The 26,754-nt window shown below is 43.2% G+C and overlaps 1 protein-coding gene across 2 annotated transcripts in view; it reads right to left on the reverse strand.

The window, feature by feature from the left end:
* The window catches only part of LOC147009150 (uncharacterized), a 50,847-nt gene that overhangs the window by 4,905 nt on the left and 19,188 nt on the right, over positions 1 to 26,754 (reverse strand). The window contains exons 4-7 of one of the 2 annotated variants that reach the window (XM_085862785.1): positions 25,749 to 25,892; positions 8,663 to 17,256; positions 8,268 to 8,545; positions 4,091 to 6,065 (exon numbers count right to left, since the gene is read on the reverse strand). In XM_085862785.1, coding sequence (XP_085718911.1) covers positions 15,893 to 17,256; positions 25,749 to 25,892 — 1,508 coding nt within the window. In that variant the 3' untranslated portion in view covers positions 4,091 to 6,065; positions 8,268 to 8,545; positions 8,663 to 15,892. Of the gene's footprint in view, positions 1 to 3,574; positions 6,066 to 8,267; positions 8,546 to 8,662; positions 17,257 to 25,748; positions 25,893 to 26,754 lie in introns of those variants that run through there. The other variant, XM_085862784.1, reaches the window with a different exon arrangement.

The following is a 26,754-nucleotide window of genomic DNA, read 5'->3' on the forward strand; positions in this document are numbered from 1 at the left end:
GTAACAAATCTCATCCGAGTCTCTCTCAGCAACCGCTCGTTGGACACAAAATCCGACCAGCGATAGCCAAGGATTCTCCGAAGACACCTGGTACCAAAGGAATTAAGTCTCCGTCTCAGATCCTTGGTCAGAGTCCAAGTCTCGCACCCATAGAGCAAGACTGGAAGTACCAAGGACCTGAAGACTCGGACTTTCGTCCTCCCGCACAGGTACCGGCAGCGCCACACCCCATGATCCAGTGAATCCATGACTCCCCAGGCCCGACCCAGACGTCTATTGACCTCTGACTCGCAGCCAGCAGAGACATGAATATCACTGCCAAGGTAAGTGAATCTCTCCATGACCTCAACATCCTCACCACAAACAGACACAGACAGGACAGCAGCATCCAAGATGTCACCGAAAGCCTGGATCTTAGTTTTGACCCAAGAAACCCGTAATCCCAGCGGCTCCGACTCCTCATTCAGCACCTTGAGGGCCCCCAAAAGGATGTCTAAAGTCTCCGCAAAGATGACTGCATCATCTGCAAAATCAAGGTCCGAGATCTTGACATTCCCAAACGATGCACCGCAACTTGATCTCTCCGACATCCTCCCTAAAATCCAGTCCATACAAGTGCTGAAAAGTGTGGGGGCAAGTACACATCCCTGACGAACTCCAGTAACAACTGGAAATAAGTCAGAGATGGTACCACCACACTTCACAGCACTCTCAGTACCAGAGTAGAGTTCAGACATCAGATCGATCAGTTTTGGTGGCACCCCACGAAGACCAAGAATCCTCCAGAGGACATCCCGATTCACTGAATCAAACGCTTTACAGAGATCAACATAGGCTGCAAGCAGCCCCTGCCGAAACTCTTGTCTGCGTTCGGTGAGGACACGAAGGGCAAGCATACGGTCAATCGTTGACCTCTTTGGTGTAAAGCCTGACTGCTCTGGACGCTGGTGCTCAAGCAGATGGTGGCGAACCCTATCAAGAATTATCCGAGCAAAGACCTTGCCCGGCACTGAGAGCAGCGTCACCCCTCGGTAGTTGTTGCAGTCTTGGCGATCACCCTTCCCTTTCCAGAGAGGAACAACAAGGCCCCTCTTCCAGTCAGTTGGGATGATGCCTGTGTTCCAGGCAGAGCACAAAACTGCATGCAACGACACGAGTGCAGCATTTCCACCAGCCTTGAGAAGCTCGGCATGGATGCCACAGATCCCTGGAGCTTTGCCCCGTTTCAACTGGTTCACCGCAGCCCGTGTTTCCACAAGCGAAGGTGGACCACAGTTGATTCGAGGGTCAGCAACAGGGATTGTAACACCCTTGACGTCTAACTCGACAGCTGGGGGATTAGCCGGGTACAACCGCTCAAAGTAACCGGCCCAGCGGGCCTTCACTTCAGACTCCTCTGTCAAGAGCCTACCACTCTCTGCTCGACCTGCAGTGCTCCGAGGGATGGGCTTGGATGAACATAATGCGCGGAAAAAAAAAAAAAACTTCAATTATCTCTGAAGAGGCTGAACGGATCGAGGCAAAACTTTACATATATGACTGCCTGTCCATGAGGAACAAAAGGTTCACAAATGTGATGTCATTGGTCACATGGTTTGGGAGCCATATTGGATTTATGCTAAAACCAATAAAAATACACCACTCAAAAGAAGTCCTGGTGAGGGTTTGCAATCTCTGATTGCTCTTTTCCTTGTTTCTATTTCGTTTCCTAATCTTGGGAGAATCCCAGAAAACATGACCTCACAATCCTTTGCTTTCACCCGCTTACCCAATATCGTGTGTCTATTTTTCTAAACCTCCGAGTAAACTTTCCCTCAATCATTCACTCCTCGGAGTACCGCAACCAACTTCTTCCTGCCATGACCCGACACTATCATTTACCCTTTCTTCAATGCCCCTAACACCTGCTGCTTCAAAACTGCACAGAATTATATGTCTATGATCTTTCCTGCAGAATGAAGAATCTACATATTTAATTGTCTCATCACCCACAAAAACCGTCTCCTATACCTCATTTGTACCAATTTATATTGCTGCACCTACACCACCACCTGCCCCCGCTGCACCGTCATCACCGCCTGCCCCCACTGCACCATGACCACCGCTTGCCCCCGCTGCACCGTCACCACCGCCTGCCCCCATTGCACAATCACCACTGCCTGTCCCCGCTGCACCATAACCACTTCCAATATCCTCAGCAACCCCACTCCACAACCGTAACCAACTATTATCTACAAATTTCTCACATTCTGCTACTTGCTGCAAATTATTTACGTGTTCCTTCAACCTAATAATAGTAACTATCCTCAAGTGGGCAATTTCCTCACACTTCTTGCAACAGTAAGAACCCTCTGCTTCCCCTATTGTTGATATGGCCCACATTGAGCACTATCACATTTTATGAACACCTCTTACTTTCTCCTTCGGTCTCTATTTATACCCTTTTTTTATCCCCCGACTCCCAAGGCCCCAACTGACTTAACGCGAAACTTAACACAAGGCCTCCCACTGCTTCTTTCAATAAACCAACATAAATACACACTAAAACTGTTATGAATACAAATACAGCTTTATAAGCATAGTTCCACGTTTTGGAGATGTCATATTCACAATCTCTATGAGTTTTCCCTTACTTGCAAACCTACCAAACCGACAGTTAAAATTATTTTGAGCTGATAGGTGTCACAGGCATTGTGAATATCGGCCTCAGCGATTGAGGTTCGTTTATACACCGCCCAAATAGCTATGTGGCATTGTCTCAAGCAGGGCTCAAACCCCTGTCATTACAAATTTGTCTGAGGTCAAATGGCTTTCTCTGCTTGCCAAGCGAAAAGATTATTCCCCGATGATGAATGAGAAAATAATTTAAATATTCTCCAAAAGAAAACATTTAAAACCCATTGAATAAAACCCACTCCATTGAAAACCCATAGACAGGGAATGGGCCGTGGCATGAAGTAATAAAAACGATCCCCCAAAAAAGGTGACATATTGTTGTGGTGCCTGGTTCGGTGGCGAGGACGACCGTCAGACGGAGCAATAGGGCCGTCTTCCACCGAGCACCCGGAATTAAAAGGTCGTCACCCTGGATAACTCCGGAGTCGACGGGTCACTTAAATCAATGGTTCTCAACCTTTTGGAGCCGCGACCCCCCAAAAAATTTAAGTTGGGGTTCGTGACACCCTCCCGACTCACACTTGAAACACACTGCAGTGACGTCACAGAGCGCATAAAAAAATCCACAGTGCCTGGAGCACATTGGTCAACGCCTAGGTACTGCCAGATGTTAAAACTAAACAGAACTAAACTAAACTAAACTGGCATCACAAATTAATTATTTACACTCTGATGTCTAACACAGTAAAAACAGCCAGCCACATTCATAAAAAGGCTTCTGTAATTGCAAAGAGCGGTATGTAACCTATTTGTGCACGGGACACAGACTGGAAGATTGAGCGACCCTCTGCTGCAGACAGAGGATACTATCACACATGACAGCTACCAGACGTACACAAACCTTGCATTCCTGACCAAAAAAAAAAAAACAACAAAACAAAAACTAAATCAATTTGGCTTTAAGTACAGTTTTAAATTTTATTCAAGATCCGACAGCACAACTCATTGTGAAGGAGGCAACAGGACTGCTTTACAAGCTGATGGCAATAGGCTATTATCATTCATTCTCATATAGCTGGGCCTGCAAAACAGCTTTAAACACAGTGCAAATACCTTTCAGTGTCCCTACAGGCTTATTATTCTCAGTTCATTCACAGTTCTTATAACAGTTATGCCTGTTGTCGGCTTGTAGCCTATTATCGTTCATCTCATTTTGCATTTTCCCCTTTATAACAACGATTCTCAATGGGTTTTCAGTTTCATTTTTTTTTCAGATTGAACACAATAATTCAGATAATACTGACTCACAATAATTGAACACAATAATTCAGATAATACTGACTCACAATAATTGAACACAATAATTCAGATAATACTGACTCACAATAATTGAACACAATAACACACAATAATTTTTTTTCACAGTTACATCTGTCAAGGCACAGGCTTGTATTGTCAGATAGTATTCACTTACTCATTTTAGTGGGATGGCTGGGCCTGTTTCTTTGAACAAAGCAGCTGTATTCTTGATTTTAAGCTGGAGACTGCAACACGAAGATCATCCTCAACTCTAATGAGCCATGATCTGTATTTGTTCTTGATAAATGTCAGTGAGGAAAAGGTCTTCTCACAAAGGTATGTAGATCCAAATGGAATAAGTATATCAATTGCAGCCTTTGATAGTCCTGGGTATTCTGCGGCCACTGACAGCCAGAATTCCTCCAGTGTGGATGAGGCAAAAGCGGTCTTTAATGTGCGGTCAGACGAGAGGTCCAAGAGCGCATCCTCAAGCTTCGATCACAGGTGTCGGGCAGATGAGGTGATGAAAGGCTGGCGTGCCCAGGCGTTTCTCTCTGGGGTGTCGTCTTTTGGGAAGTTCCTATTGAAGTGGCCAAGCAGGCTTCTGAGGTGAGTAGCAATAAGTCCTTTTATTGTTTGGATGCTTATGTCAAATTTGTCCATGAAGTCCTCGAGCTCAGGGAACATTTCCACACTGCCTTCTTTGACTCGCGCTGCACACCGCTCAAGCTTCTTAGTAAACACAGTAACCTTGTCAGAAAGCGTGAGGACATTGGTGTTTGGGCCTTGGAGAGACAAGTTTAGACTGTTCAGTTTATCAAATATGCCTGCCAGATATGCAAGGCCAGTAACCCATGTGGGGTCGGTCAGGTGGTCCGCGAGGGGGGAGCCACAATCTGAGAGGAAAATGCGAACCTCCTCACGCAGTTCAAACAGTCTGGTTTAAACTTTCCCCCGTGATAGCCATCTGACCTCTATGTGAAATAGTAGAGATTCGTGTTCTGATCCCATTTCCTGGCAGAGTGTGGCAAACAGTCTGGTATTCACCAGACGGGATTTGATGAAGTTCACCATTTTAATTGCTGTTTGGAGAACATTGGAGAATGAGGTTGTGGCTCGAGGTTCTTTCTGGCGAGGGCCTCTCTGTGAATAATGCAATGAGTGAATTTGACATGCGGCGCCACTTCCAAAACTTTAGCTTTCAGTCCCCTTCTTGTCCCCTGTATGGCGCCAGCTCCATCTGTAAACACAGAGATGCAATTTTCCCAACTTAGCCCCTCCTCACGCATTTTACTGTCCAGTTTGTTAAAAATGTCACGACCAGTGCAAGTTCCTTCAATTGTCAAGCAAAACAACATATCCTCGTACATTTTCCCCTCGTAGCTGTATCTTGCAAAAACAAGTAACTGTGCATCACTGGAAACATCCGTTGTTTCGTCAATTTGGAGGGAAAATCTTCCACTTTTCTTCACTCGGTCAATGAGCCGCTCTTTAATGTCGTTGGCCATTTCACCAATGCGCCTCGCCATTGTGTCATTAGACAGTGGAATAGTCTCAAGTGTGCTAGCTGTTTTTTCACCATGCATAGCTCTGATCATTGCAATCGCTGCTGGGCGGATCAGGCTCTCTGCAATAGCATGGGACTTTTTGGATTGAGCAACCAGGTATGCCACTTCATATGAAGCCAACAGGGCTTTGACAGGGATTATAGAGTGCTCACGTACAGTCGCTTTTGGCTCTGTAGTTCTCCCTCCTTACGATGAAAAAAATCTAATGGTTTGTCAATGTAGGATGGGTGTTTGGTTTGTAAATGTCTCTTCAATTTCACTGGTTTCAAGCTTTCGTGAGCAAGCACTTCTGAACACAGAACACACTGCGGATATCCCACTTCATTTTTGGCTTGGCATGTGAATCCGTACTGCAGAAAGTCAGTCTGATATTTCCGACGCTTGGTAGAGGCCAAATCTGCCGCCTTACGTTTTTCAGTTGAACTTGTAACAGTTGGCCCACCTTCACATGTGTTGTCTTGGTCCGCATCTTGAGCTGGCAGACGTTTTTTGACAAGCCACCTTGCAGTAGTTAGCTAGCGCTAACATTGACTTTCAGCACCCGCCACTGTGCTTCGTGCTTCGTGCTTCTCCTCTCCTCTCCTACACACACACACACACACACACACACACACACACACACACACACACACACACACACACACACACACACACACACACACACACACACACACACACACACTTCACTTGCTGTTCAAATCTGTTTCATAATGACTACATGATAACATTGGTATGGGAGATTTAATTGAAAAATCATTTTCAAAAAATATTTATGAATTTCTTTATTATATATTTGTTTCTTTATTTGTTTTGACAACCTTCCCGCGACCCCTGAAAACAATCTCGTGACCCCCTGGGGGGGGGGGTCGCGAACCCCAGGTTGAGAACCATTGCCTTAAAGGACCGTGGTCGCCAATATTTTGACGGCGTGAAGTGGGGTCCACTTGTCTATTCCAATTTACCTAAGTACTCACACCGTCTAGCTACCGGGGAAGCCACACCCTCAGCCAACTCTGTCCAAACCGAGTCGCATGTACCGACTTGGGTCCGGCGTAACTGAGCGGAGTTACCAGAGCCGCACCTGTCCCAATGACAACTTACCGGTCCCAATTGGTCAGGCAAAAAGGGGCGTGAGCCTCTCCTGATCCGATTTCCCTCTTGCAAAGGCATCCATTTGTACTCGCGGCTCGACGCATTCGGCGACAATCACCGAATGGGCCCTGGACAGCACGACGTTCGTGTTGGCAGGTGGTGTGGTTGATGGTTGCGGAAGGAGAAAGGCGAAGGTGTTGGGGGGTTTGCTGTGGTGGTTTGGTAGTTGGCGGGTGTCATTTGGGAATGGCGGTGAAGCGATGTTTGCGGGGTGGAGTTGTGGAGGTAAAGAGGCGAAGGTGGCGGTGTTTGAGTTGTTGGGGGATTATTGGTCCAAAATAACGATGGAGAAAGAAAAATGGCTAACTCAAAGCGTCGCAGCCCGGATGAATCACACATATTCCCTCTAAACAACGGGTGTGGACTAACTACACATGAACTTATCGATATATCTAACCTGAGGACCTTTCTGGTGTATTGAAAATTTCCACAGCCGTAACAATATGAAACATGGTGGAACCTAAGAAAAAACAATGCTTGTAGAAAATAAAATCCTCAGAAAATAATCTTGTGAATAGTTAGAAGTTTCCTTGTTTTGGCATCTCAGTTGTTGATTTTCAATTGTGCCAGTTTATAATCTGGCCATCTGGCCATCCCTCAGGCAGATGCCTGGCCCATCCCCATCTCCTTGAGATGCCGATCAACCTGCTGCAAACACAAAGAAATGGTGGGGCCATTGGCCTCCTCCACTCACAAGGCTCCTTCGCTGAGAGAAACTGGTGAGCAGGATCAACATCAGGAAAACGAGCCACATGTTCATACAGCTGCAGCTGATGCTCACAGACTATACAGGTAACAAATCTCATCTGAGCCTCTCTCAGCAACGGCTCGTTGGACACAAAGTCCAACCAGCGATAGCCAAGGATTCTCCGAAGAGACTTGGCACTGAAGGAAAGAGTCAAGTCTCCATCTCAGATCCCTGTAGTGAGGTCGCTTATTGGCGAAAGTATGAAGTACCGTTACCGACTGGAAGAAAGCATGAAATTTGGCAGGATGATACTTTAGGGGAAGACAAATTTTTTAATCTGCGGTTACACGCTGGCAAATGACCTTGAGAGGTCAAGGTCAAACTTCAGATACCTAGAAATTTTAGCAAAAAACTAACTTGGTACAATAAAATTTGAAAACTGCACTTGAAACAAGATAATTTCGATGCAGGACGATGCTTTCGATAGATAGCCACTTTTTCATCCATGATTACACGATGGTAAATGACCTTGAGAGTTCAAGGTCATACATCAGATACTTAGAAATATCGGCAAAACCTATTTTGGTACAATGAAATTCGGATACTGCACTTGAAACAAGATAATTTCAATGCAGGCCGATGCTTTCAATGGATGGCTGGGTTTTTAACACGCGGTAACACACCAATAAATGACCTTGAGAGGTCAAGGTCATACGGCCCTTGTAACATGGAAATGTCGATAAAATCGACTTCCTTTGCACGTTGTAGGAGTTATGTACGAGGCGGTTTCAATTCGTATCCTCTAGGCTCTTGAACACACTACCTTTCAATCCTCGGGTCGGATAACCGGTCAAGACGACCATTGACCCTCCCACTGTGATGGTTGCGGTGTTTGGAACATGGGAGAACAAAATGTGCCTCTGTGATACGAAATGCACTCATACCTTCAGGTTTTGCACTGGCATTTGCACAGCGATGTGCATGGCATTGACGACTTCGCACATTTACAATGCGCACAGCTTTTCTTGCAACAACATTTGATGAGCTCTCTGCAGGCTTGGGACACAACTTGTAGTGTGATCCAGACTGGTCGCTAGAATGGACTGGAGTCATCTTTGATCCATCCAAAGCCATCAGGGGACGGTGGACGTCTGTTGTTGTCACTCGTTAGCCATACTCCAGCTTGATACACAGCGCGAAGGAAATGCTGATATAGAGTGTACTGTGGATAAAAGAAGCAATTTCGTAGTGCATACTGACAGGTTCTGATTTATCCCATCAATTTCCATTACATGGACTTTTAGAATCATTTGATTAAAATTCGATTAAAATGGCTCACCTGAGTTGGGGGTAATCTGTCCAGACTGCTTGCCGTGCGGAGGAAGATTTTGCGGTGCGCCTCATTGACGGACTCCGAAGAACAGGTTCTGTCGTACAACTTCACGGTAAAGCGTTCGACGGAACGGAAGTACGGTGAATCGGTGTCAACTTTGATGAATGGGTGCTCACACAAGTAGAGGAATGTCTGTGTCAATTTGGGACACAAGTCCCATGCATGCCAGGCGGTAATCTTCCCTTTGTTGACGAATGATGACGTGTCGGAACCAGTCAAAGCATGGAACAGAGGTAAGCACCATGACCTCGATACACCGAGTTTCTCACAGACAGTCAGGATAGTATGTATCCCATACAATAACTACCCTCTGACATCGCCTCTGTTTGATATATGGGATGAAAACTTGGTTGGCGTAGTCACTTAAAGCCTTCGCCCCTTTGGGTTTCAATGCATGTAGTATTACTGCGCCATCAATGACCTTGCAGCTGTATTGTGGCTCTGGATTGCCGTCGAACGGCAGGAACTTTACGAGGTCTGATTTCTTTTCGATCTTCAAATTTTCGAAGTTGGTTAAAGATTGAGGGAATCGACAGGTTTCATGTCTGAAGAATTCCTCCATCTTCCCATTTCGATGTTGGATAGCGACGTAGAGTTGTGTGAATATTTTCAAATCGTTTCTCAGTAGTTTGATTTTGAATCCTTGTATCGATGCTGGTTTTTCCTTCGTTTTGGTGTCGATGGTGATTTTGTTGCGTTTAATCGGGGCATGTATTGAACGGTCACATGTCGTCAGTACACTTTGGACATAGTCGTTGTACTGGTCTTTCCCAACTTGTTCCAATGTTCTCAAGTTTACCACAGAGTCGTCTGGGGCACAGGCTCTGCTAAGCGTCACTAACTTAGCACAGTCCACTTCGAATGGGTTGCCCATTCTAATAATTGTCTGATATAGGTCTTCAAGATGCCTGCAGAACCTCTGTTGTGCAGCGGAAGCTTGCTTGTGATGGTCGCTCTCACAATCTACATCGCCGCATATAGTATATCTGTCTCGAATTCCTTGATGAGCCGCACCCTTTCGCATCCAGCTAACATCCACTGAGTGAAGGCAACAAGATTACGTTGGACTGGATAAGAAACAGGATGGAGACCCCATTGTGGAAATATAATAATAATGTTCGTTCGTCATACGTACCGAATTCATGATGTTGATTGGCAGAAATTGTCAGAATTTACAAAATCGGCGGAAAAAAAGTTTCGAATTCGTCACTTTCGCCCTCCGACACCACCATTTTGTCGTGCTTTCCACGTTTCTCCAAGGAAAAAAGGAGCATATTCGGGGCGTTCCCAGTGTCTCCACCGCAAAAGAGGAGAAAATGGGTGTGGTTATAGAGAGAAATTTTCGGCAGATCTCCTACATGCACCACAGGATGGTGTTCGTGTAACCGTGGATAAAATTTACTATTATGACCAGCTCTATCGAAATCCAAAAGCCCATGCTTTCTTCCAGTGTGTAACGGTAATTTCCTCAAGCGACCTCACTACTGGTCATAGTCGAAGTCTCACATCCATAGAGCAAGACTGGAAGCACCAAGGACCCGAAGACTCTGACTTTCATCCTCCTGCACAGGTACCAACATCACCACACCCCATGATCCAGTGAATCCATGACACCACAGGCCTGACCCAGGCATCTATTGACCTCGAGCTCACAGCCAGCGGAGACATAAATGTCACTGCCAAGGTAAGTTAATCTCTCCGTGACCTCAGCATCCTCACCACAAACAAGTACAGACAAGACAGCAGCATCCAAGATGTCATTGAAAGCATGGATCTTAGTTTTGACCCAGGAAACCCGTAATCCTAGTGGCTCCGACTCCTCATTCAGCGCCTCGAGAGCTCCCAAAAGAATATCCAGTCTCCGCAAAGATGACTGCAACATCTGCAAAATAAAAGTCAGAGATCGTGACACTCCCAAGCGATGCACCACAGCTTGATCTCACCGACATCCTTCCCAGAATCCAGTCCATACAAGCGCTGAAAAGTGTGGGGGCCAGTACACACCCCTGACAAACTCCAGTAACAACTGGAAACAAGTCGGAGATGGTATCACCACATCTCACAACACTCTCAGGACCAGAATATCGTTTTGCAGAGATCAACATCGAATGCTTTCAGAGATCAACATTGAACACTTTGCAGAGATCAACAAAGGCTGCAAGCAGCCCCTGCCAAAACTCTCATCTGCATTCGGTGAAGACCTGAAGAGCAAGAATACAATCAATCGTTTACATCTTTGGTGTAAAGCCTGACTGCTCTGAGCGCTGGTGCTCAAGCAGATGGTGGCAAACCCTATGAAGAATTATCCGAGCAAAAGCCTTGTCCGGCACAGAGAGCAGCGTCACCCCTCGGTAGTTGTTGCAGTCCTGGTGATCACCCTTTCCTTTCCAGGGAGGGACAACAAAGCCCCTCTTCCAGTCAGTTGGGATAATGCCTGTGTTCCAAACAGAGCACTGAAATGCACGCAACGACACGAGTACAGCATTTCCACTAGCTTTGAGAAGTTCAGCAAGGATGCCACAGCAGCTTTACCCCATTTAAACCGGTTCACCGCAGCCTGTGTTTCTAAAAGCAAAGATGGAACACAGTTGATTGGAGGGTCAGCAGTAGGAATAGTTACACCCCTGAAATTAAACTCAACAGATGGAGGGTCAGCCTGTTACCGCGATGCAGAGTAACCGGCCCAGCGGGCCTTTACTTCGGACTCATCTGTCAACAGCTCACCACCCTGCGCCCTAACTGTAGTGCACTGAGGGATGGCCTTGGAGGAATGCAATTCAAGAATTCCCCCTAAGCAGGACTGCACAGCTATACTAGAATACCATTACTGCAAGTTGGTTTCTAGTCTTGGTTTTGTTTCCTGGAGAGAGGGACAATTTCAGAATTAGTCCAATTCCACATACAACTCTTTACTGCTTATTTTATGCATATTTTTGTGTTGTACCTGGCGGCTTTCTTCTATTCCGAGTTGTTTCTGGGATGCTTCCTTTTCTAGTTCCTGTGTTGTACTTTGATTGATCGAGATGTTGTGTGTTCTTTTTGTTTTACCTTGTACAATGGACATTTAGCGCGTTTGTCAAGACCAAACTCCATTTGAATCTCCTCAGAGTAATGCTTTACTAGTTTCAGTTGATCTGCCAATTTTTTTATCGGTCAGTGCAATGATTATTATCCATGTACAGTAGATGTCTAGTCACCTTTCCTGTTTCTTTGGTCATTTTGCTGTTGCATGTTATATTGTAGATGTGTGCGTGTTCATTGATGAGGCTACTCAGAGGATCCAGAGCCAGATAAAACAGAAGGATGGGGGGGGGGGGGTGGGGGTGTCACCTTGTATGATATCATGTCATATCTTTACTCCTGAGATTTCAATCTTGCCTTCCAAGTAAAGTAGTATCAGCAATGTATTCCAGAGCATCATTGCTTTCTCAATCAGTGTGACTATTTCTGGGTCAATTTTGTATCCTTGCATGTATTTTATAATCCACAAATGTGGGGCACTATCAAAGGATTAAAAAAAATCCAGGCTGTGGATAAGTTGGTTTGTCAGAGCTTGCAATTTTTGAGTATGGTCTTGTTTAATAATAAATGGTCTCTTGTTCCACAGCATGCTCTCTTACATCCTTTTGTTCTGCCTCTAAAGTTCCTTGATAAGTGAGGTGGTCATAAATTGCATCAGTGATTACACCTGTTGAAAGTTTCTATGTTGTTGGTAGGCATGTTATTGGTCTGTATTTGTGGGGTGAATGGGTCTCTTGATGAGAAGAGTGTTTCCTTCTGTGAACCATTCATCCATTGGCTGTTCCCCTTGAATGGGTTTGTTAAATGGTTGAGTGTAGTGAGGGTGGAGAGCATGTAGTTGTTTTAGCCAAAAGTTTGGAATCCCATCTGGGCCTGGGCTATTGAAGATTGGCACTTTTGTGAGATGTTTTCTCATTTTCTCTTCATCGCTTATCATTGGGTGGATTTCCTGTCGAAGTTGCTTTTTCTTTTCCAAGTGTAGTATCCAATCTACTTCCTTGATGTGATATTTTTCGTCTTCAAATATACCTTTTCAGAATTTTTCTCGGTCTTCTTTTTTGGGGGCGAGTTCCCACATTTTGTTTGTTTCCCTAATTCTCGGTAGGAGTTTTTCGGGTTATTTTCAAAGTGTTGATTTTGATTTCTTCTGTTGTTGGCCTCATCATAGTTTTTATTTTCCCTGCTATCTGTTATATTTGGAGTTTATTATAGGCAGCTAATGGTTCTAGTCCATTGTTTTCTCTGTTTTATTTCTTTTTTATTTGTCTGATTCACTAATTGAGCTTTGGACTTCTGTTTTCCCTCTTTATTTGTTCTATTTGTCCCGTTTCCACCCTCAGTTGGTCTCTGCTTCTCATGTCTCTGTTTCCATAGTGGTGTTTTGTTTCTGGTCACATTATCAGATCTATATTTCATTTCGTTTTCACAAAACGCACGTCATTCATTTCTCTCAGATTAGGTGATTTTGGGAGCATTTAAGTGACTGCTTGATTCATTCCCCTCACTTGTATCTTCAGCTGTTTATTGTGGTTTATTCGGTGGAGATGTGGTCTTTGCCTGGGTGATTGCAGTTTGATGTCCTCCATTTTATTAGCGAGCTCTTTTTATAGCCTGTGCTGTTCATTGTCAACATATCAGCCTCTCTCTGGTGTGTATTGCTTGATTCCGCTTCAACTTGGATAGTTGAATAAAAGCCTTGTTGCATTCAAAACACTGGTAGGGATTCTCTCTCATATGTTGTTCTTCTTCTTTAACAGCCACCATTATCCCATATTTCTTGTGGGGGCTGTCATTAGGTGTCACACTTGAGCAATACTTGTTCATTTTCGAGGATCGGATCTGTTTTGTGTTTCCATGATTGTTCTGGGACTGGGATGTTTAAATGTATACAGATGTGCCAGTGGATTACTCTGCAGATGCCATCATGTCTTTCTGTGTGCAGCTTTTCTGAAATGTCTGTTTTTGTACACCCAGAATGGAGGTGGCTGGTACTTTCTGTTTCTTTCCGACAAAACCTGCATTTGTCCGATTGACTGAATCCCAACATTTTCTGAAAAGCATATGTGTAATGTCCTTGGGTCTTGGGCATTGATGAATGCTCATTCTCCATGCCAACTAATTTGACCTCTTCTTAGCCCTTCCAGTGAATCTTTCTTGTCAATCCCTGAACTGTCAAGCTCTTTTTAAAATCTTCCTGCTCTTTTGTCATTCTCCCATTTGTCAGAGTATATCTCCTGATATTTATTTTTGTAGTTTTCAATTTTTATGATTTGCAATCATTAGGGCTCTGTTTGTTTCAATTTTGTTTTCCTGTTATGTGTAGTATCCATAATTTGCACCTGTCTTTGGAAATTTGTTGCTAAATGTATTAAGGATCCTTTTTCTGGTCTGTTGTTTTCTTGTTCGTGTACAAATCTCATCCGGTAGTCTTTTGAGCTCTTCACATATTCCGCGAATCCAACACACGATGTTCTGTGCACTTGGTAAAGCTCCATCAGACCACCTCCTCCTTCTCACCTCGGGAAGTACGACCTCGGTATGCATTGGTTTTTGTTGAATATCTTGTGAATAGCTAGACGTTTCCTTGTTTTGGTATCTAGATTGTTGATCTCCAGATATGGCCAGTTTATAATTGCACAGCTATATTGGAATACCGGCACTGCAAGTTGGTTTATAGCTTTCGTTTTGTTTCTTAGGACGAGGGATGACTTCAGGATTAGTCTTATTCTGTGTAGGTACTCTTTGCTGATTATACTATCCCTGTGTGTTGTAAGAGGCGACCAGGGTTGCGTCAGGAAGGGCATCCGGCGTAAAAACCTATGCCAAATCATTATGCGGACAACAAAACGAATTTCCATACCGGATCGGTCGAGGCCCGGGTTACCAATGACCGCCACCGGTACCGGTGGTCAGCAGGGTACCAGTGGAAATTGTGATTTCCAGCAGGGTACCAGTGGAAAGTGGGGAAAGTATATAAGACGGTAGTGAGACCAGCTATGTTGTATGGTTTGGAGGCGGTGGCACTAACAATAAGACAGGAAGCGGAGCTGGAGGTGGCAGAGTTAAAGATGCTGCGATTCTCGTTGGGAGTGACGAGGATGGATAGGATAAGAAATGAGTAAATTAGAGGGACAGCGCAGGTAGGACGGTTTGGAGACAAAGTGAGAGAGGCGAGATTGAGATGGTTTGGACATGTGCACAGGAGGGAAATGGAGTATATCGGGAGAAGGATGTTGAAGATGGAGCCGCCAGGCAGGAGGAGAAGAGGAAGGCCAAAGAAGAGGTTCATGGATGTGGTGAGGGCGGACATGCGGGTGGTTGGAGTGTCAATGGAAGATGTGGAGGATAGAGTGAAATGGAGACGGTTGATCCGCTGTGGCGACCCCGAACGGGAGCAAGCCGAAAGAGGAAGAAGAAGACTCTTTGCTGATTATTTTATGCATTGTTTTATGTTGTATCTGGGGGCCTACTTCCATTCCCAAGTATTTATAGCATGCTTTTTCTGTTTCCTGTATTGTACTTTCATGAATTGAGATGTCATCTGTTCTTTTTGTTTTTCCTTGTACAAATGTGCATTTGGCACATTTGTCAAGAGCAAACTCCATTCGGATGTCCTCTGGAGTACCGCTATGCTAGTTTCAGTTGATCTGCCAATTTGTTATCATTTTGGGTGAAACGTTTTAGATCATCCATGTACAAACAGTAGGTGTGTTACCTTTCCTATTTCTTTCATCATTTTTCTGTTGCATATCAAATTGTATCCGTGTCCTTGTTCATTGATACGGTTACTCAGTGGGTCCAAAGCCAGGCAAAACAGGAGGGGGGAAAGACTGTCCCCTTGTAAGATACCACATAGTATCTTTACACCAGGGATTTCAATCTTTCATTCCACATGAGGTAACATCAGAATTGTGTTCCAGAGCATCATTGCTTTCTCAATCAGCATGACTATCTGGGGGCCATTTTTGTATACTTGCATGCATTTTATAATCCATGAATGTGGGACACTATCAGAGGGTTTTTGTAATCTATCCAGGCTGTGGATAAGTTGGTTTGTCGGAGGTTGCAGTTTTTGAGCATGTTTTTGTTGAGCAATAAATGGTCAATTATTCCATAGCATCCTCCCCTATTTTGTTTTCTAATGTGGCAAGGCATTTAATGCTCTCGTTTGTGGATTCTGTGATGTCTACATAAACTTCCTGAGTCATTAAATGCCTTGCCACATTGTGAACACTTGTAGGGTTTCTCTCCCGTGTGGATTCTTTGATGTCGATATAAACTTCCTGAGACATGAAATGCCTTGCCACATTGTGAACACTTGTAAGGTTTCTCTCCCGTGTGGATTCTTTGATGTTTATGTAAACTTCCTGAGTCATTAAATGCCTTGGCACATTGTAAACACTTGTAGGGTTTCTCTCCTGTGTGGATTCTGTAATGTTTACGTAAACTTCCTGAGTCGTAAAATCCCTTGGCACATTGTGAACACTTGTAAGGTTTCTCTCCTGTGTGGATTCTTTGATGTACTTTCAAATGCTGCACATTGGTAAAATCTTTCTTGCAAACAGAACACTTGAATGGCCTCTCTCCCGTGTGTATTTTTTTATGTTCTTTTAAAGATGAAGAAGAGGCAAACATCTTGCTACACACAGGACAATTGTAGGGTTTCTCTTCCGTGTGGCTTCTATGATGTCGACGTAAACTTCCTGAGTCATTAAATGCCTTGCCACATTGTGAACACTTGTAAGGTTTCTCTCCTGTGTGGATTCTTTGATGTACTTTCATATGCTGGAGATTGGTAAAATCCTTATTGCAAACAGAACACTTGAATGGCTTCTCTCCTGTGTGTATTTTTTGATGTTCTTTTAAAGACGAAGAAGAAGCAAATGCCTTGCTGCACACAGGACAATTGTAGGGTTTCTCTTTTGTGTGGATTCTGTGATGTCGATGTAAACTTGATGAGCGAATAAATCCTTTGCCGCATTGTGAACACTCTTGGGGTATCTTGCCTGTGTGTATTCTTTGGTGGACTTTCAATGGCATGATATTGAGAAAATCCTTGTTGCAAACAGAACACTTGATTGGATTCTTCTTCTTTCCCACATGTATTTTTTTATGTCGATATAAAGATGATGAAGAACTAAACTCCTTGCTGCACACAGTACATTTGTAAGGCTTCTCTCCTGTGTGTTTTACTTGATGACATTTCAAAGATGACAACTGAGAAAATTCCTTGCGACACACAATAGACTTGTATGGCACCTCACATTTGTGTGTTGTTTGACATCGCTTTGAAGATTTTAATGAACTAAACATTTTGTTGCAAACAGAACACTTGTGCGGCTTTTCATTCCTCTCAATTTTCTCGAATGTCGTAATACAATTGTTCTTCTTTGTTAGAACATGGTTATATTTGTTGACTTCCTGATGAAAAGTCTGTGTCATGCTCTGATTGAAAGAAACTTGTGTGTCAAACAATTGGGAACTTGACTTGGAACAAGAAACCATATTCATTTGATTCACTGGAAAGACAATTCAGAAAGGCATCAATAAATCACTGTTGACTTTAAACATTCAACAACAATAAAAAAAAACTGCATAATGTACTTCATTTCAATCTTAAATTAGTTCTATGTCGATACTGATCTCTCACAAGGCAGAAGCGACATTGGAAGCATTCCATAAATGACAAAAATTACAACTTTCCCATTAACTAACTTGGTTGTTGTATCTGTATGCTCTTATAGCAGTGGACATGAAAGATTATTCCCATGATTTCCCGAACAAAGAAAATCGACACAGGAGGACGCCATTTAGATTCAGCCCAAAGCCTGCAATATTATTACCAACTTATGGTTGTTTGTCCTTGCTCTATCCTGCTCAAATGCTTATCATCAAGCAAGGAAGCAGCACAGCAGGTCCAACATGATACAAGACCTTTCACCTTTTAAACAAGGGGGAAAAAAAAAAAGACACAAAATGTCAGAGCACCCGTTGTTTTAGTAATTTTGCTGTACGTAGTTAAAGGGCGAGCCATTATTTATTTACAACTAAAATGGCCGCCAGTCAGCCATCTTGGATCTGATCTCGAAAAAGAATGACGTGCATTGGTATGCCATCAATCATTATCTGTGTGCCGAGTTTGAAAAAGATCGGTAAATGCATGTCAAAGAAATGGTTGAGGACATGTTTCACATCGGGTTTTTTTTTTTTTACAACTAAAATGACTGCCAGTCGGCTATCTTGGATCTGATCTCGAAACAAAATGATGTGTATATGTAAAGCCATCCTTCCTTATCTGTGTGCCAAGTTTGAACAACATCAGTAAATACATGTCCAAGAAATGGTTGAGGACGTGTTCAATTCCAGGGGGTTTTTTTTACAACTAAGATGGCCGCCAGTCGGCCATCTTTGATTGCATCAAGAAACAAAATGATGTGGATATGTATACAATCATGTGTTGTCCTTGTGCCAAGTACAAATGAAATCGGTCCATACATGTCTGAGATATGGTTGCAGACGCACGCACGGACACGAAAATCGAGACCAAATCCATAAGCCACCGTTTCGGACCAAGTCCAACGGAGGCTAATAATCATAGCCATTCCTTTCACGTCTTCACCTTTCAAAACCAAAGCCAAATTGGTTCATCTTTGAAATAGAATCCACACGTTCCAAGTTTGGTTGTGTTGAAAACTTCTGACCGTGATAAGGGGAGTGTTGCAAACATTTCCAATGTCAGAAATAGGGGGGGGGGGGGAACAATGCAACAGGAACATTAGGCCACAATCAGTGTTTTCATTTCCAATAAAAGTGCACAAAGCATTTCTGCATTTGGCGGAGTAACACAATCGGAGATTCCAGTACCAAAAGTGTCTGTTTCATAAAGTAGAAGCCACAAAGCTATTAATGACCAAGAGAGAGTGGCGTGACAGCCGAGAACGCAACCCGGACATCATCGACTTCATTAAGATGGATGGCACGTTCTGAGTTTTTATATCTTGAACTAAAAATTCATTCTCTTTACCATGCCACATGGTTTATCACATGAGTTATAAGAAGAACACCTCATCGAAGAAAAATGAGTCATATTTCCTGCAAAATTCCAAGTGTAAGGTCAATAACCAGGCTTTAAGCCTGAATACCACAACCATGGCCAAAAGCTACACCATGCAAGAGGTGCTTCCATCTTTCCGCAGCAATTTCCAAAGCTTCACCTCACACGTATTGCAGAGATTGGATAGATATTGCGGAGAATGCAAGCGTGATAATGGTCCAACAATTACCCCTAAAAAAATTAACCCCTAAAACGGGTTAATTTTTCCGGCTAACTGGTCGAGTTCATGAGGAACCAATGCAAATCTGTGGGTGTCACCAAGCCGACATCGAAGCAGACGATTACTCGGGGCACATTGACATGGTCAAGCTCAGGCTCAACTCGTATCCTATCGAAGTGTTGTTTTAAGACGTGTGGCAGATTAGAGTAAAGGGGTGCTGGAGATAAGTTGCCTATCCAAGAGTTGTGAGGGTTTTCAAAATTGCATTGAAACATGTATGTAACTTTGTGGGAGTTTTAAAAGCATTTAACGTGGCATGTTTTACTGTGGGGAGTTTTGGTCACTGAGTGTTTCTTATAAAACATTGTGATGTTATCGTATCATGGAGTGCGGTCGCACTCCATGTAGAGGGAGGATAAGGGAAAGAATGGCGGCCCATTCAAATGTGTATACATTGATGTGCTCAAACTCCGAAAGAGTGGTCATAAACATTTAAAGTCATAACTTATTCTCGAGCATTTTCTGAACTACCAAGACTGAAAAAGATGCCAGAATACATTGCTAAAGTACCACATTGGGAGATCGCTAAAAATGCCAATTTGTACTTCTTCTCCTCCTTGTAGTTCTTCCCCTCTCAAAACAATGTAAAACTGTAGCACGACCTACCTCAATAACTGCTGAAGCTATGATGGTGATTCCAACGGGAGGAAGTTACTTTGTCTCTAGGCCACACTCCACTATGTTTCCCGAATTCAAGCAACACTTCTCATAGTGAGATTTGTGCCTCACTAAACAATGACTTAGAGAATGTGCTGAAGTGGGGTCACAATTAGTTGATAACCTTCAATACCAAGAAGACTAAATTGCTGTCCCTGTCTCATTGTAGAGACAGGTCTTTTCCTCCTGTGCACATGGGTCCTTTAAGTGTTTCTATGTGAATTGGTTGTCCCCATCGAGCCCAGAAATATCTACTCTTGGATGCTATTCTCTATTCGTATAAGACAACTCTATACCCCCTCCCCCCCGCCCCCCAGTCGAGTACTGTTGCCACATTTGGGCTGGAGCACCAGCTTGTCATCTGTCCTTCTAAGACAGGCTCCAGAAGCATGCAGTCAATTTGGTTGGAGGAGAGCTCAGCTGCTCCCCACAAGCACTTCCACATCATAGGTCTGTTGCAACTCGAAGTTTGTGTTACAGATAGGCCGTGGGCCAGATCGGGTCAATGTGCACCCCCCACCACCGAAAAAGATTGTATTTTTCTGAAGCCCTGAGATGGCCGAAGCATGAAATGAAATGTTACCATTGAAAATATAAGGATGCACTAAGTATTTGAGCCCTTTTAAGGGGGTACATAGCATAAAAATGAGAATCGTGGCTCTGCAAAGAACATGAATTCCAAACTGGCGTAAACATGCTTTTCAGGAATCTCAAAATAATTAAATACCCACATATTATATAACAAATAAAGCTTATTACCTCTGCCACCGAAGGTGAAGGAGGTTATGTTTTCACCCCTTTCTGTCTGTTTTTCTGTGTACAGGATATCTCAAAAAGTTGTGGACGGATTCGGATGAAATTTTGACAGGTTGGGTTTGTCGTAAGGACGAATTGATTCAATTTTGGTGAAGATCCGAATCTGGATCTGGATACAAGAATTATTTAATTTTTAAAGTGATTCTTCACCATTGAGAGATAATAGGGCCAAAAACGATATAGTACTGTATGGCATGATATTTTAAAAATGTATTGGGCCCAATATGTTCTCGTGGATAAGGCATTACGTGGCGGAGGTGTGCACTCTACCGAGTGTCTTAGTTTCCTTATGCATCATTCTGTATATTTTGTAGGTTGATACCTTGTCCATTGATTCGGTTAGTGGACTTTGAGTAGTTACACCCTCATTTTCCTTTACCCAAATCTTCAATATTTTTTTTTATTTTCCAGGTGGACATTTCAGAGAAAACCAATTGGTATGATTTTTTTCAGAGAAAACCAGCTATTCAATGGAAATGGTCTTTTGCCTAATACTTTCCATTTGACAACAAAATGAAGCAGATATCATACTAATGTATAATGTAATCACACTTCTAACAGCATATTCTGCTTCAATATTCCCTTGTCTTCTATTTTCAGATCTACATTCATGTACAAGATGTCTGAAGTAAGAAATGCAATGCAGACTACTGGAGAACCAGGTCCACCTTCAAAATGCCATAAGGATAATGGAAATGTCAGACAAGATATCCAACAGAAACCATCATGCATCAATCATATCCCAGGACTACATTATGGACCACTTCAAGAATGCTATTAGGAAACTTGCTGAAGGAGGTACACAAGCAAAGACTCCCTCAACCTTTGGGTTTGATTTACCGGATGACAGAAACATGCAAACTTATCCCTGATGCCATCACAGAGCATCATGGATTTTGCAGAGAATGTTATCAGAGGTTTACGATGAATCTCAACCACCTTGCTAAACAATCTGATTCATCTGAACCATCACGTTCTACCAGAGCAAGTTGAAACAGTTCAGTTAAAGGTGGCAATGTCTTGTTCAAGACAGATTGTATTTTCTGCAATTCTGAAGCAAGGAAGAAAATCAAGCTCAAGGAGACATGGACAACTGAAGGAATGTGATGGTTGGAAATCTGTCTTGGAGATGGCTGAGTAGGGTGTAGATGAGAAAATGCTGGTACGAATCAGAGGCCAAGATTTATTTGCATGTCATGCGAAATATTACAGGTCTTGTAAGGCGAAGTACGTGCAGACGCCTGCAAAGTGGCGGAACAAGAATGATGAGGAACGACAGAAGCAAGATAAGATAGTCGAAGCCTATCTTGTTGCATTTGCTGATGTGTGTAAATTAATCAACACAGACATTCTCCAAAACAAGAAAATTATAAAACTGACGGATCTATGCAAGATGTATATATATATATATATATATATATATATATATATATATATATATATATATATATATATATATATATATATATATATATATATATATATATATATCAGCAGCTGATAGCTCACATACTTCACAAACCTCAACTGCCAGAGTGAGAACCTCAAAATTAAGCTTGCAAAACATGAGGAATAATTAGGACAAGCTGTCTTTCTGCAAGATTGATTGCACAGGAAAATTCCAAACATATTGTGTATCACTCTGATATTGATGTTAGCCAGGCACTTTCACTTGAATACCAACTCGGTTCCACAGACATGATCCAAGAAGGTGCAAGCTTTCCCAACCAAGTGATTCTGGACTGCTTTGCAAAGTCAGATGAACTGAAACAGCCACCCTCTGCTCAGGACCTCCTTGGGAATATGGATGATGTATTACCATCACAACTGAAGAAATTATTGAGTCTTATCAAAGCTGGGAAGGCCACCATGCACACATCAAAAGTACACCGACTTGTCAATTTGATAAGGCAAGATATCTACCGTGCAACTACCACATGCTGATATGCATGACACTACGACACTTGTTCAGGAGTGAGAGATTGATCACCCTCTTGAATAGAATGGGACACTCAGAAAACTACTCATTCTCTCTAGAGCTGGAAACAGCTATAACCAAGGCTGTGGAAGAAACATCAAGTCGATTATATCAACTCAGATCATTCGTTCTGCAGATGCACCCTCTGTGTTCCACTCAGAGTTTCACAACTTTGGCCAGGTGTTGAACAACCTGACTGGAATGGGTTCAATACATACTGCCCATGGCATCATGCTGCAGGATGTTGAAGGGAAGCCAGAGGATCATGGTGACACACGGGTTGAAATCTCCTCCATTGCTAAGACTAGTAAACAATGCTCTCTGAACCCGAATGAGAATGAAAGCCTTCCAGACTATTATGTCACACAGCGTACAAGTCCACAACTTGTGTTGCAGCAGCTCGCATGTCCTGGTGGGGAAGGTGCTCTTGTGGAGGTGAACACGAGACACCTGCTGTGGGTGCTGATTCGGATGAGAAGTTGCAAGTCACAACAAGAAATTCCTGGATGGTCAGGATTCTTCTCTCTGGCAGAACACCAGAAAGTGTGACGACCATCGACTATGACCCTGTCATTGCTCGTCCCATCACTGAATATAAGACAGTACAGGAGTGTTTAATGTATGCTGAAGAAGCCACCAAGGAGGTCAACCAATCTTACATAATTACAACATTTGATCTAGATGTGTGCATGAAGGCATACCCCCTCATCTGGAATAACCCAGACAGACATAAGAAGCACATCATCTTGATCGGAACTTTCCACTTGGCACGCGCTTATATGAAGATGATTGGAAAGCAGATGTACAGATCGGGCCTCTCTGACATTTTGCTTGAAGCAGGCTTAATCGCTTCAGGTTCTATTGAGGGAGCTCTCTCTGGAACACATTATGACAGAGCCATGCAATGCACACAAAGTGGTTAAAAGCCACAAAGTTATGTTGGAGTGCCAAGAAAGACTGTTGCTGTCACAATACATCATTGGCCAAGGCGATGAGGAGGTGCTCGCATCACTGCCAGAACAACCAAGAAAAGTGTTGAATGATGTATTACACTCTCCCTCCACAGATACCTTGAATGCAGCAATGGCAGATGATGCTCTATGGAACTACATCCATATGTATGACAGGTATGCCCAATCACAGTATTCGTGTAGTATGCTACGCAAGTGTTGTGTCATCTTATCATATTCAAATAATCGTGCTCATGTTACTTGTTCTTGAAATGTACCAAGGTTCACTTGGTTTAAATCTATTATATTGTAGATCATGCATGGTTGCTGCTATCACTCATCCAAGCAGTCAAATACAATAACTTTCTTCTATATACCCAATGTCTTCATCTCATGGCTGACCTGTTCTTCAGCTTTGGAGGCCAAAATTATGCCAGATAACTCACATACTTCTCTACCTTCTTAGCCAACATTGAGCTTTCTCATACAGGAGCACAGAGTTGATAAAGAGAAGTGCTGTCAGTGTTGCCCGTTCCTTCATCCCTGGAAACAGATGTGCCGTCGACAAGACTATGGAGAGGACATTTATGTGACATGCTAACTCCCAGGGGGGACCTGGTGTAAGTGGAGTCGGTTTGTTTGGTGTTGTCACGAATCATGATGCTTACCAATGCTGGGATGGAACAACACACGCAAGATCACAGTATGTGAATACCACTCTCAATATGGCTGACATGTTGTCCTGAACGCAAAGAGGGAACCAAGCATCGTGACATTCGTTCTGCTGAAGTTTCGAAGAGTCAGACGCTGATTTTGAAAACTCAAGAAGCAGTGGAAAGCTTAATGAACCCATTCACTGTAGGCAATAAAGATGAATTGTTGATTCTATCCTCTGGTGCAGCTGCATCCAACAAAGTAGAAAAGGATGTGCTTGGAGAGAAACGTATAAGTCAAGATGCCAAATATGCCTTCATAACGAGCCGCCTTCAAACTGGAAAGGATTTTTTTGAGCCAATAAAGTATCTGAATCTCAAAACCTGAGGAGACATGAACAAGACAAGAGTAACAACAACGAAAAACAAAGTGGTTCAGTACAAGCAACAGGGAAACGTTGCTTTCTAATTGTTCATGAAATCACAGAATGAAGGTGTATTGCTTGATCTGAAAGGAAGTGCTCACTTACCCATTGACTCCTGTACCGTTAAGTAAAGGTACTGCTGATGGATTCCTGGCAAAAATGGACAAGTCAAAATCGTTCCAATATCTGACCAAAGATCACGAGAATGCTATGATACTACCCTCCAGTGAAACTCTTGTTGTTCAGGATGGCAATGTGCAGCAAAAATCTCATATGCAGCAAAAGCAACCACCAATTTCATGGAAGATTATTTTTATTTTTATTTCCTATCAGCATGGCATGCCATACTTGCAAGGGTTCTCACTCAGCTTGATTATGATGCTGATCATGATGATGAGGATGATAATGATGATGTTGACTATGAAAAATGAAGAAGGCAATGAGATGGTGATTAAAATGTAACTGACTAGTAAAGAACACATCCTTCTGAACAGGTTAGTTCACCCACTTTCAAGACGTTTTAGGAGTATTTTATTACGATTTGCAATTCCGCCTTCCTTCAGGCGGCATGATACAATACACATTTACAAAGGGAATCGAGGACCTCCCCCCACCCTGAACCCCAGGAACTACGAAACAAAAATATTCTTCCAGCAGTTCAGGAGTGCAAAAGCAGTCGGAAAATAAATTAATTAAAAAAAAAACTATAGTACGGTGATACCCTGCACTGTGCGACCCCACTTTGTGTTCATTCACTTTTGCAGTAACTAATTAAATAGTTTCTAATTACAACAAATATAAATGAACAGGCAAACTAACATAATATGTAAATGTGGGAAAAGTACATGCTCAGACTGGGAATCGGACCCAGGTTCATCGGGTGAACTATACCAGTGCTCTGCCATCTCAACCAACTCGGCAACACACCAGCTGAGCAAGTATTTCTCCCCACATATAGAGATGCCACTCTCTTTCCCCCCGCCGCTTCAATTTCCTGCTCATTGCCAAGTTATAAACACACAAAGTGTGTGAAATGTGCTTGCGACTGCAATTGCATTTATAGATCCTTGTTACATGAAAAAGCTTGAGTAGTCGCACACTGGACAAGCAAGACCCATCCTTTGACATGATGGTGAATTTAAGCATTCCATCATTAAGTGAACAAAACAAGAAGACCAGTGATGTGTGCCCCGCTTACTTTCAGGCAGCTGAGGATTATTATTCACTTCCCGAGGAGGAGAATCACAAGGTTCCTGCTTTACACACTCGTTGCGCAAATAATCCTGTGAACTCTGATGTAAGTCGCTTTGGAAAATTTCCATCTTCACTGGATGAACCAGACCTGCAAACAGTCATCTCATATCATTTCAGGAAAGAGATAACATGAATACAATATTTTTGCAAAAAACGATTAAAATAAATAAATAAATAAATAAAGAACCAGACATAATCTGCTTAACAGAAACTTTCCTCCTTCGAGACATCTCTGACTCCCTAGTTACTTCCTCCTCCGGTATGACAGACCTGAGCATTGTCCTGGTGGTGGAGTTGCTCTCCATCAAAAAAATCAATTTCTCACTCTCCATGCACAACCCTCACTCCCCCACACCCCCACACCCCCAGGAATCCCTCTGGCTATGGCTTCCCCTCCACTCCCACCTCATGTTTATATGTGTGTTGTACCGTCCACCAAACAGTGATGACTCCATTTACACCTCACTATCTGAAAACATGGACCAACTTCTATCTTCTCATCCAAACTCTCTCTTCCTCTTCCTCATATGTGGTGACTTCAATCGTCATCATGCCAGTTGGCTCGGTGTGGGTACCTCTCTCACCTGTCATGGCACCTCAGCAAAAGCTTTCTGCAACTCATTGGGACTGACTCAATCGGTCAACTTCCCTACCCGGATCTCAACCAATGGTACTCCATCTCTTCTGGATCTGATTTTGACAAATCTCCCTGAAAATATCTGCTGTTCTTCCTCCGCTCCAATCGGTTCTTCTGACCATGTCCTTGTCAAAGTGGACATCTCTCTGACGATTATCAGAGAACCCCATCAGCGCCGTCAAGTCTGGCATTTCACTCAGGCCGAGTGGTAGGGTCTTACAAGCAGCCCTCAAACTTCTATACTGGTCTCCCATCGCTACATTCTCCAATATCAACTAATTCTGGGAATTCTTTCAAAGAAACTTGCTCTCCC

Source organism: Eptatretus burgeri, chromosome 17, assembly GCF_056783735.1.
Source record: "Eptatretus burgeri isolate ZD-2024b chromosome 17, Ebu_testis_v1, whole genome shotgun sequence".
NCBI classification, from domain to species: domain Eukaryota; kingdom Metazoa; phylum Chordata; class Myxini; order Myxiniformes; family Myxinidae; genus Eptatretus; species Eptatretus burgeri.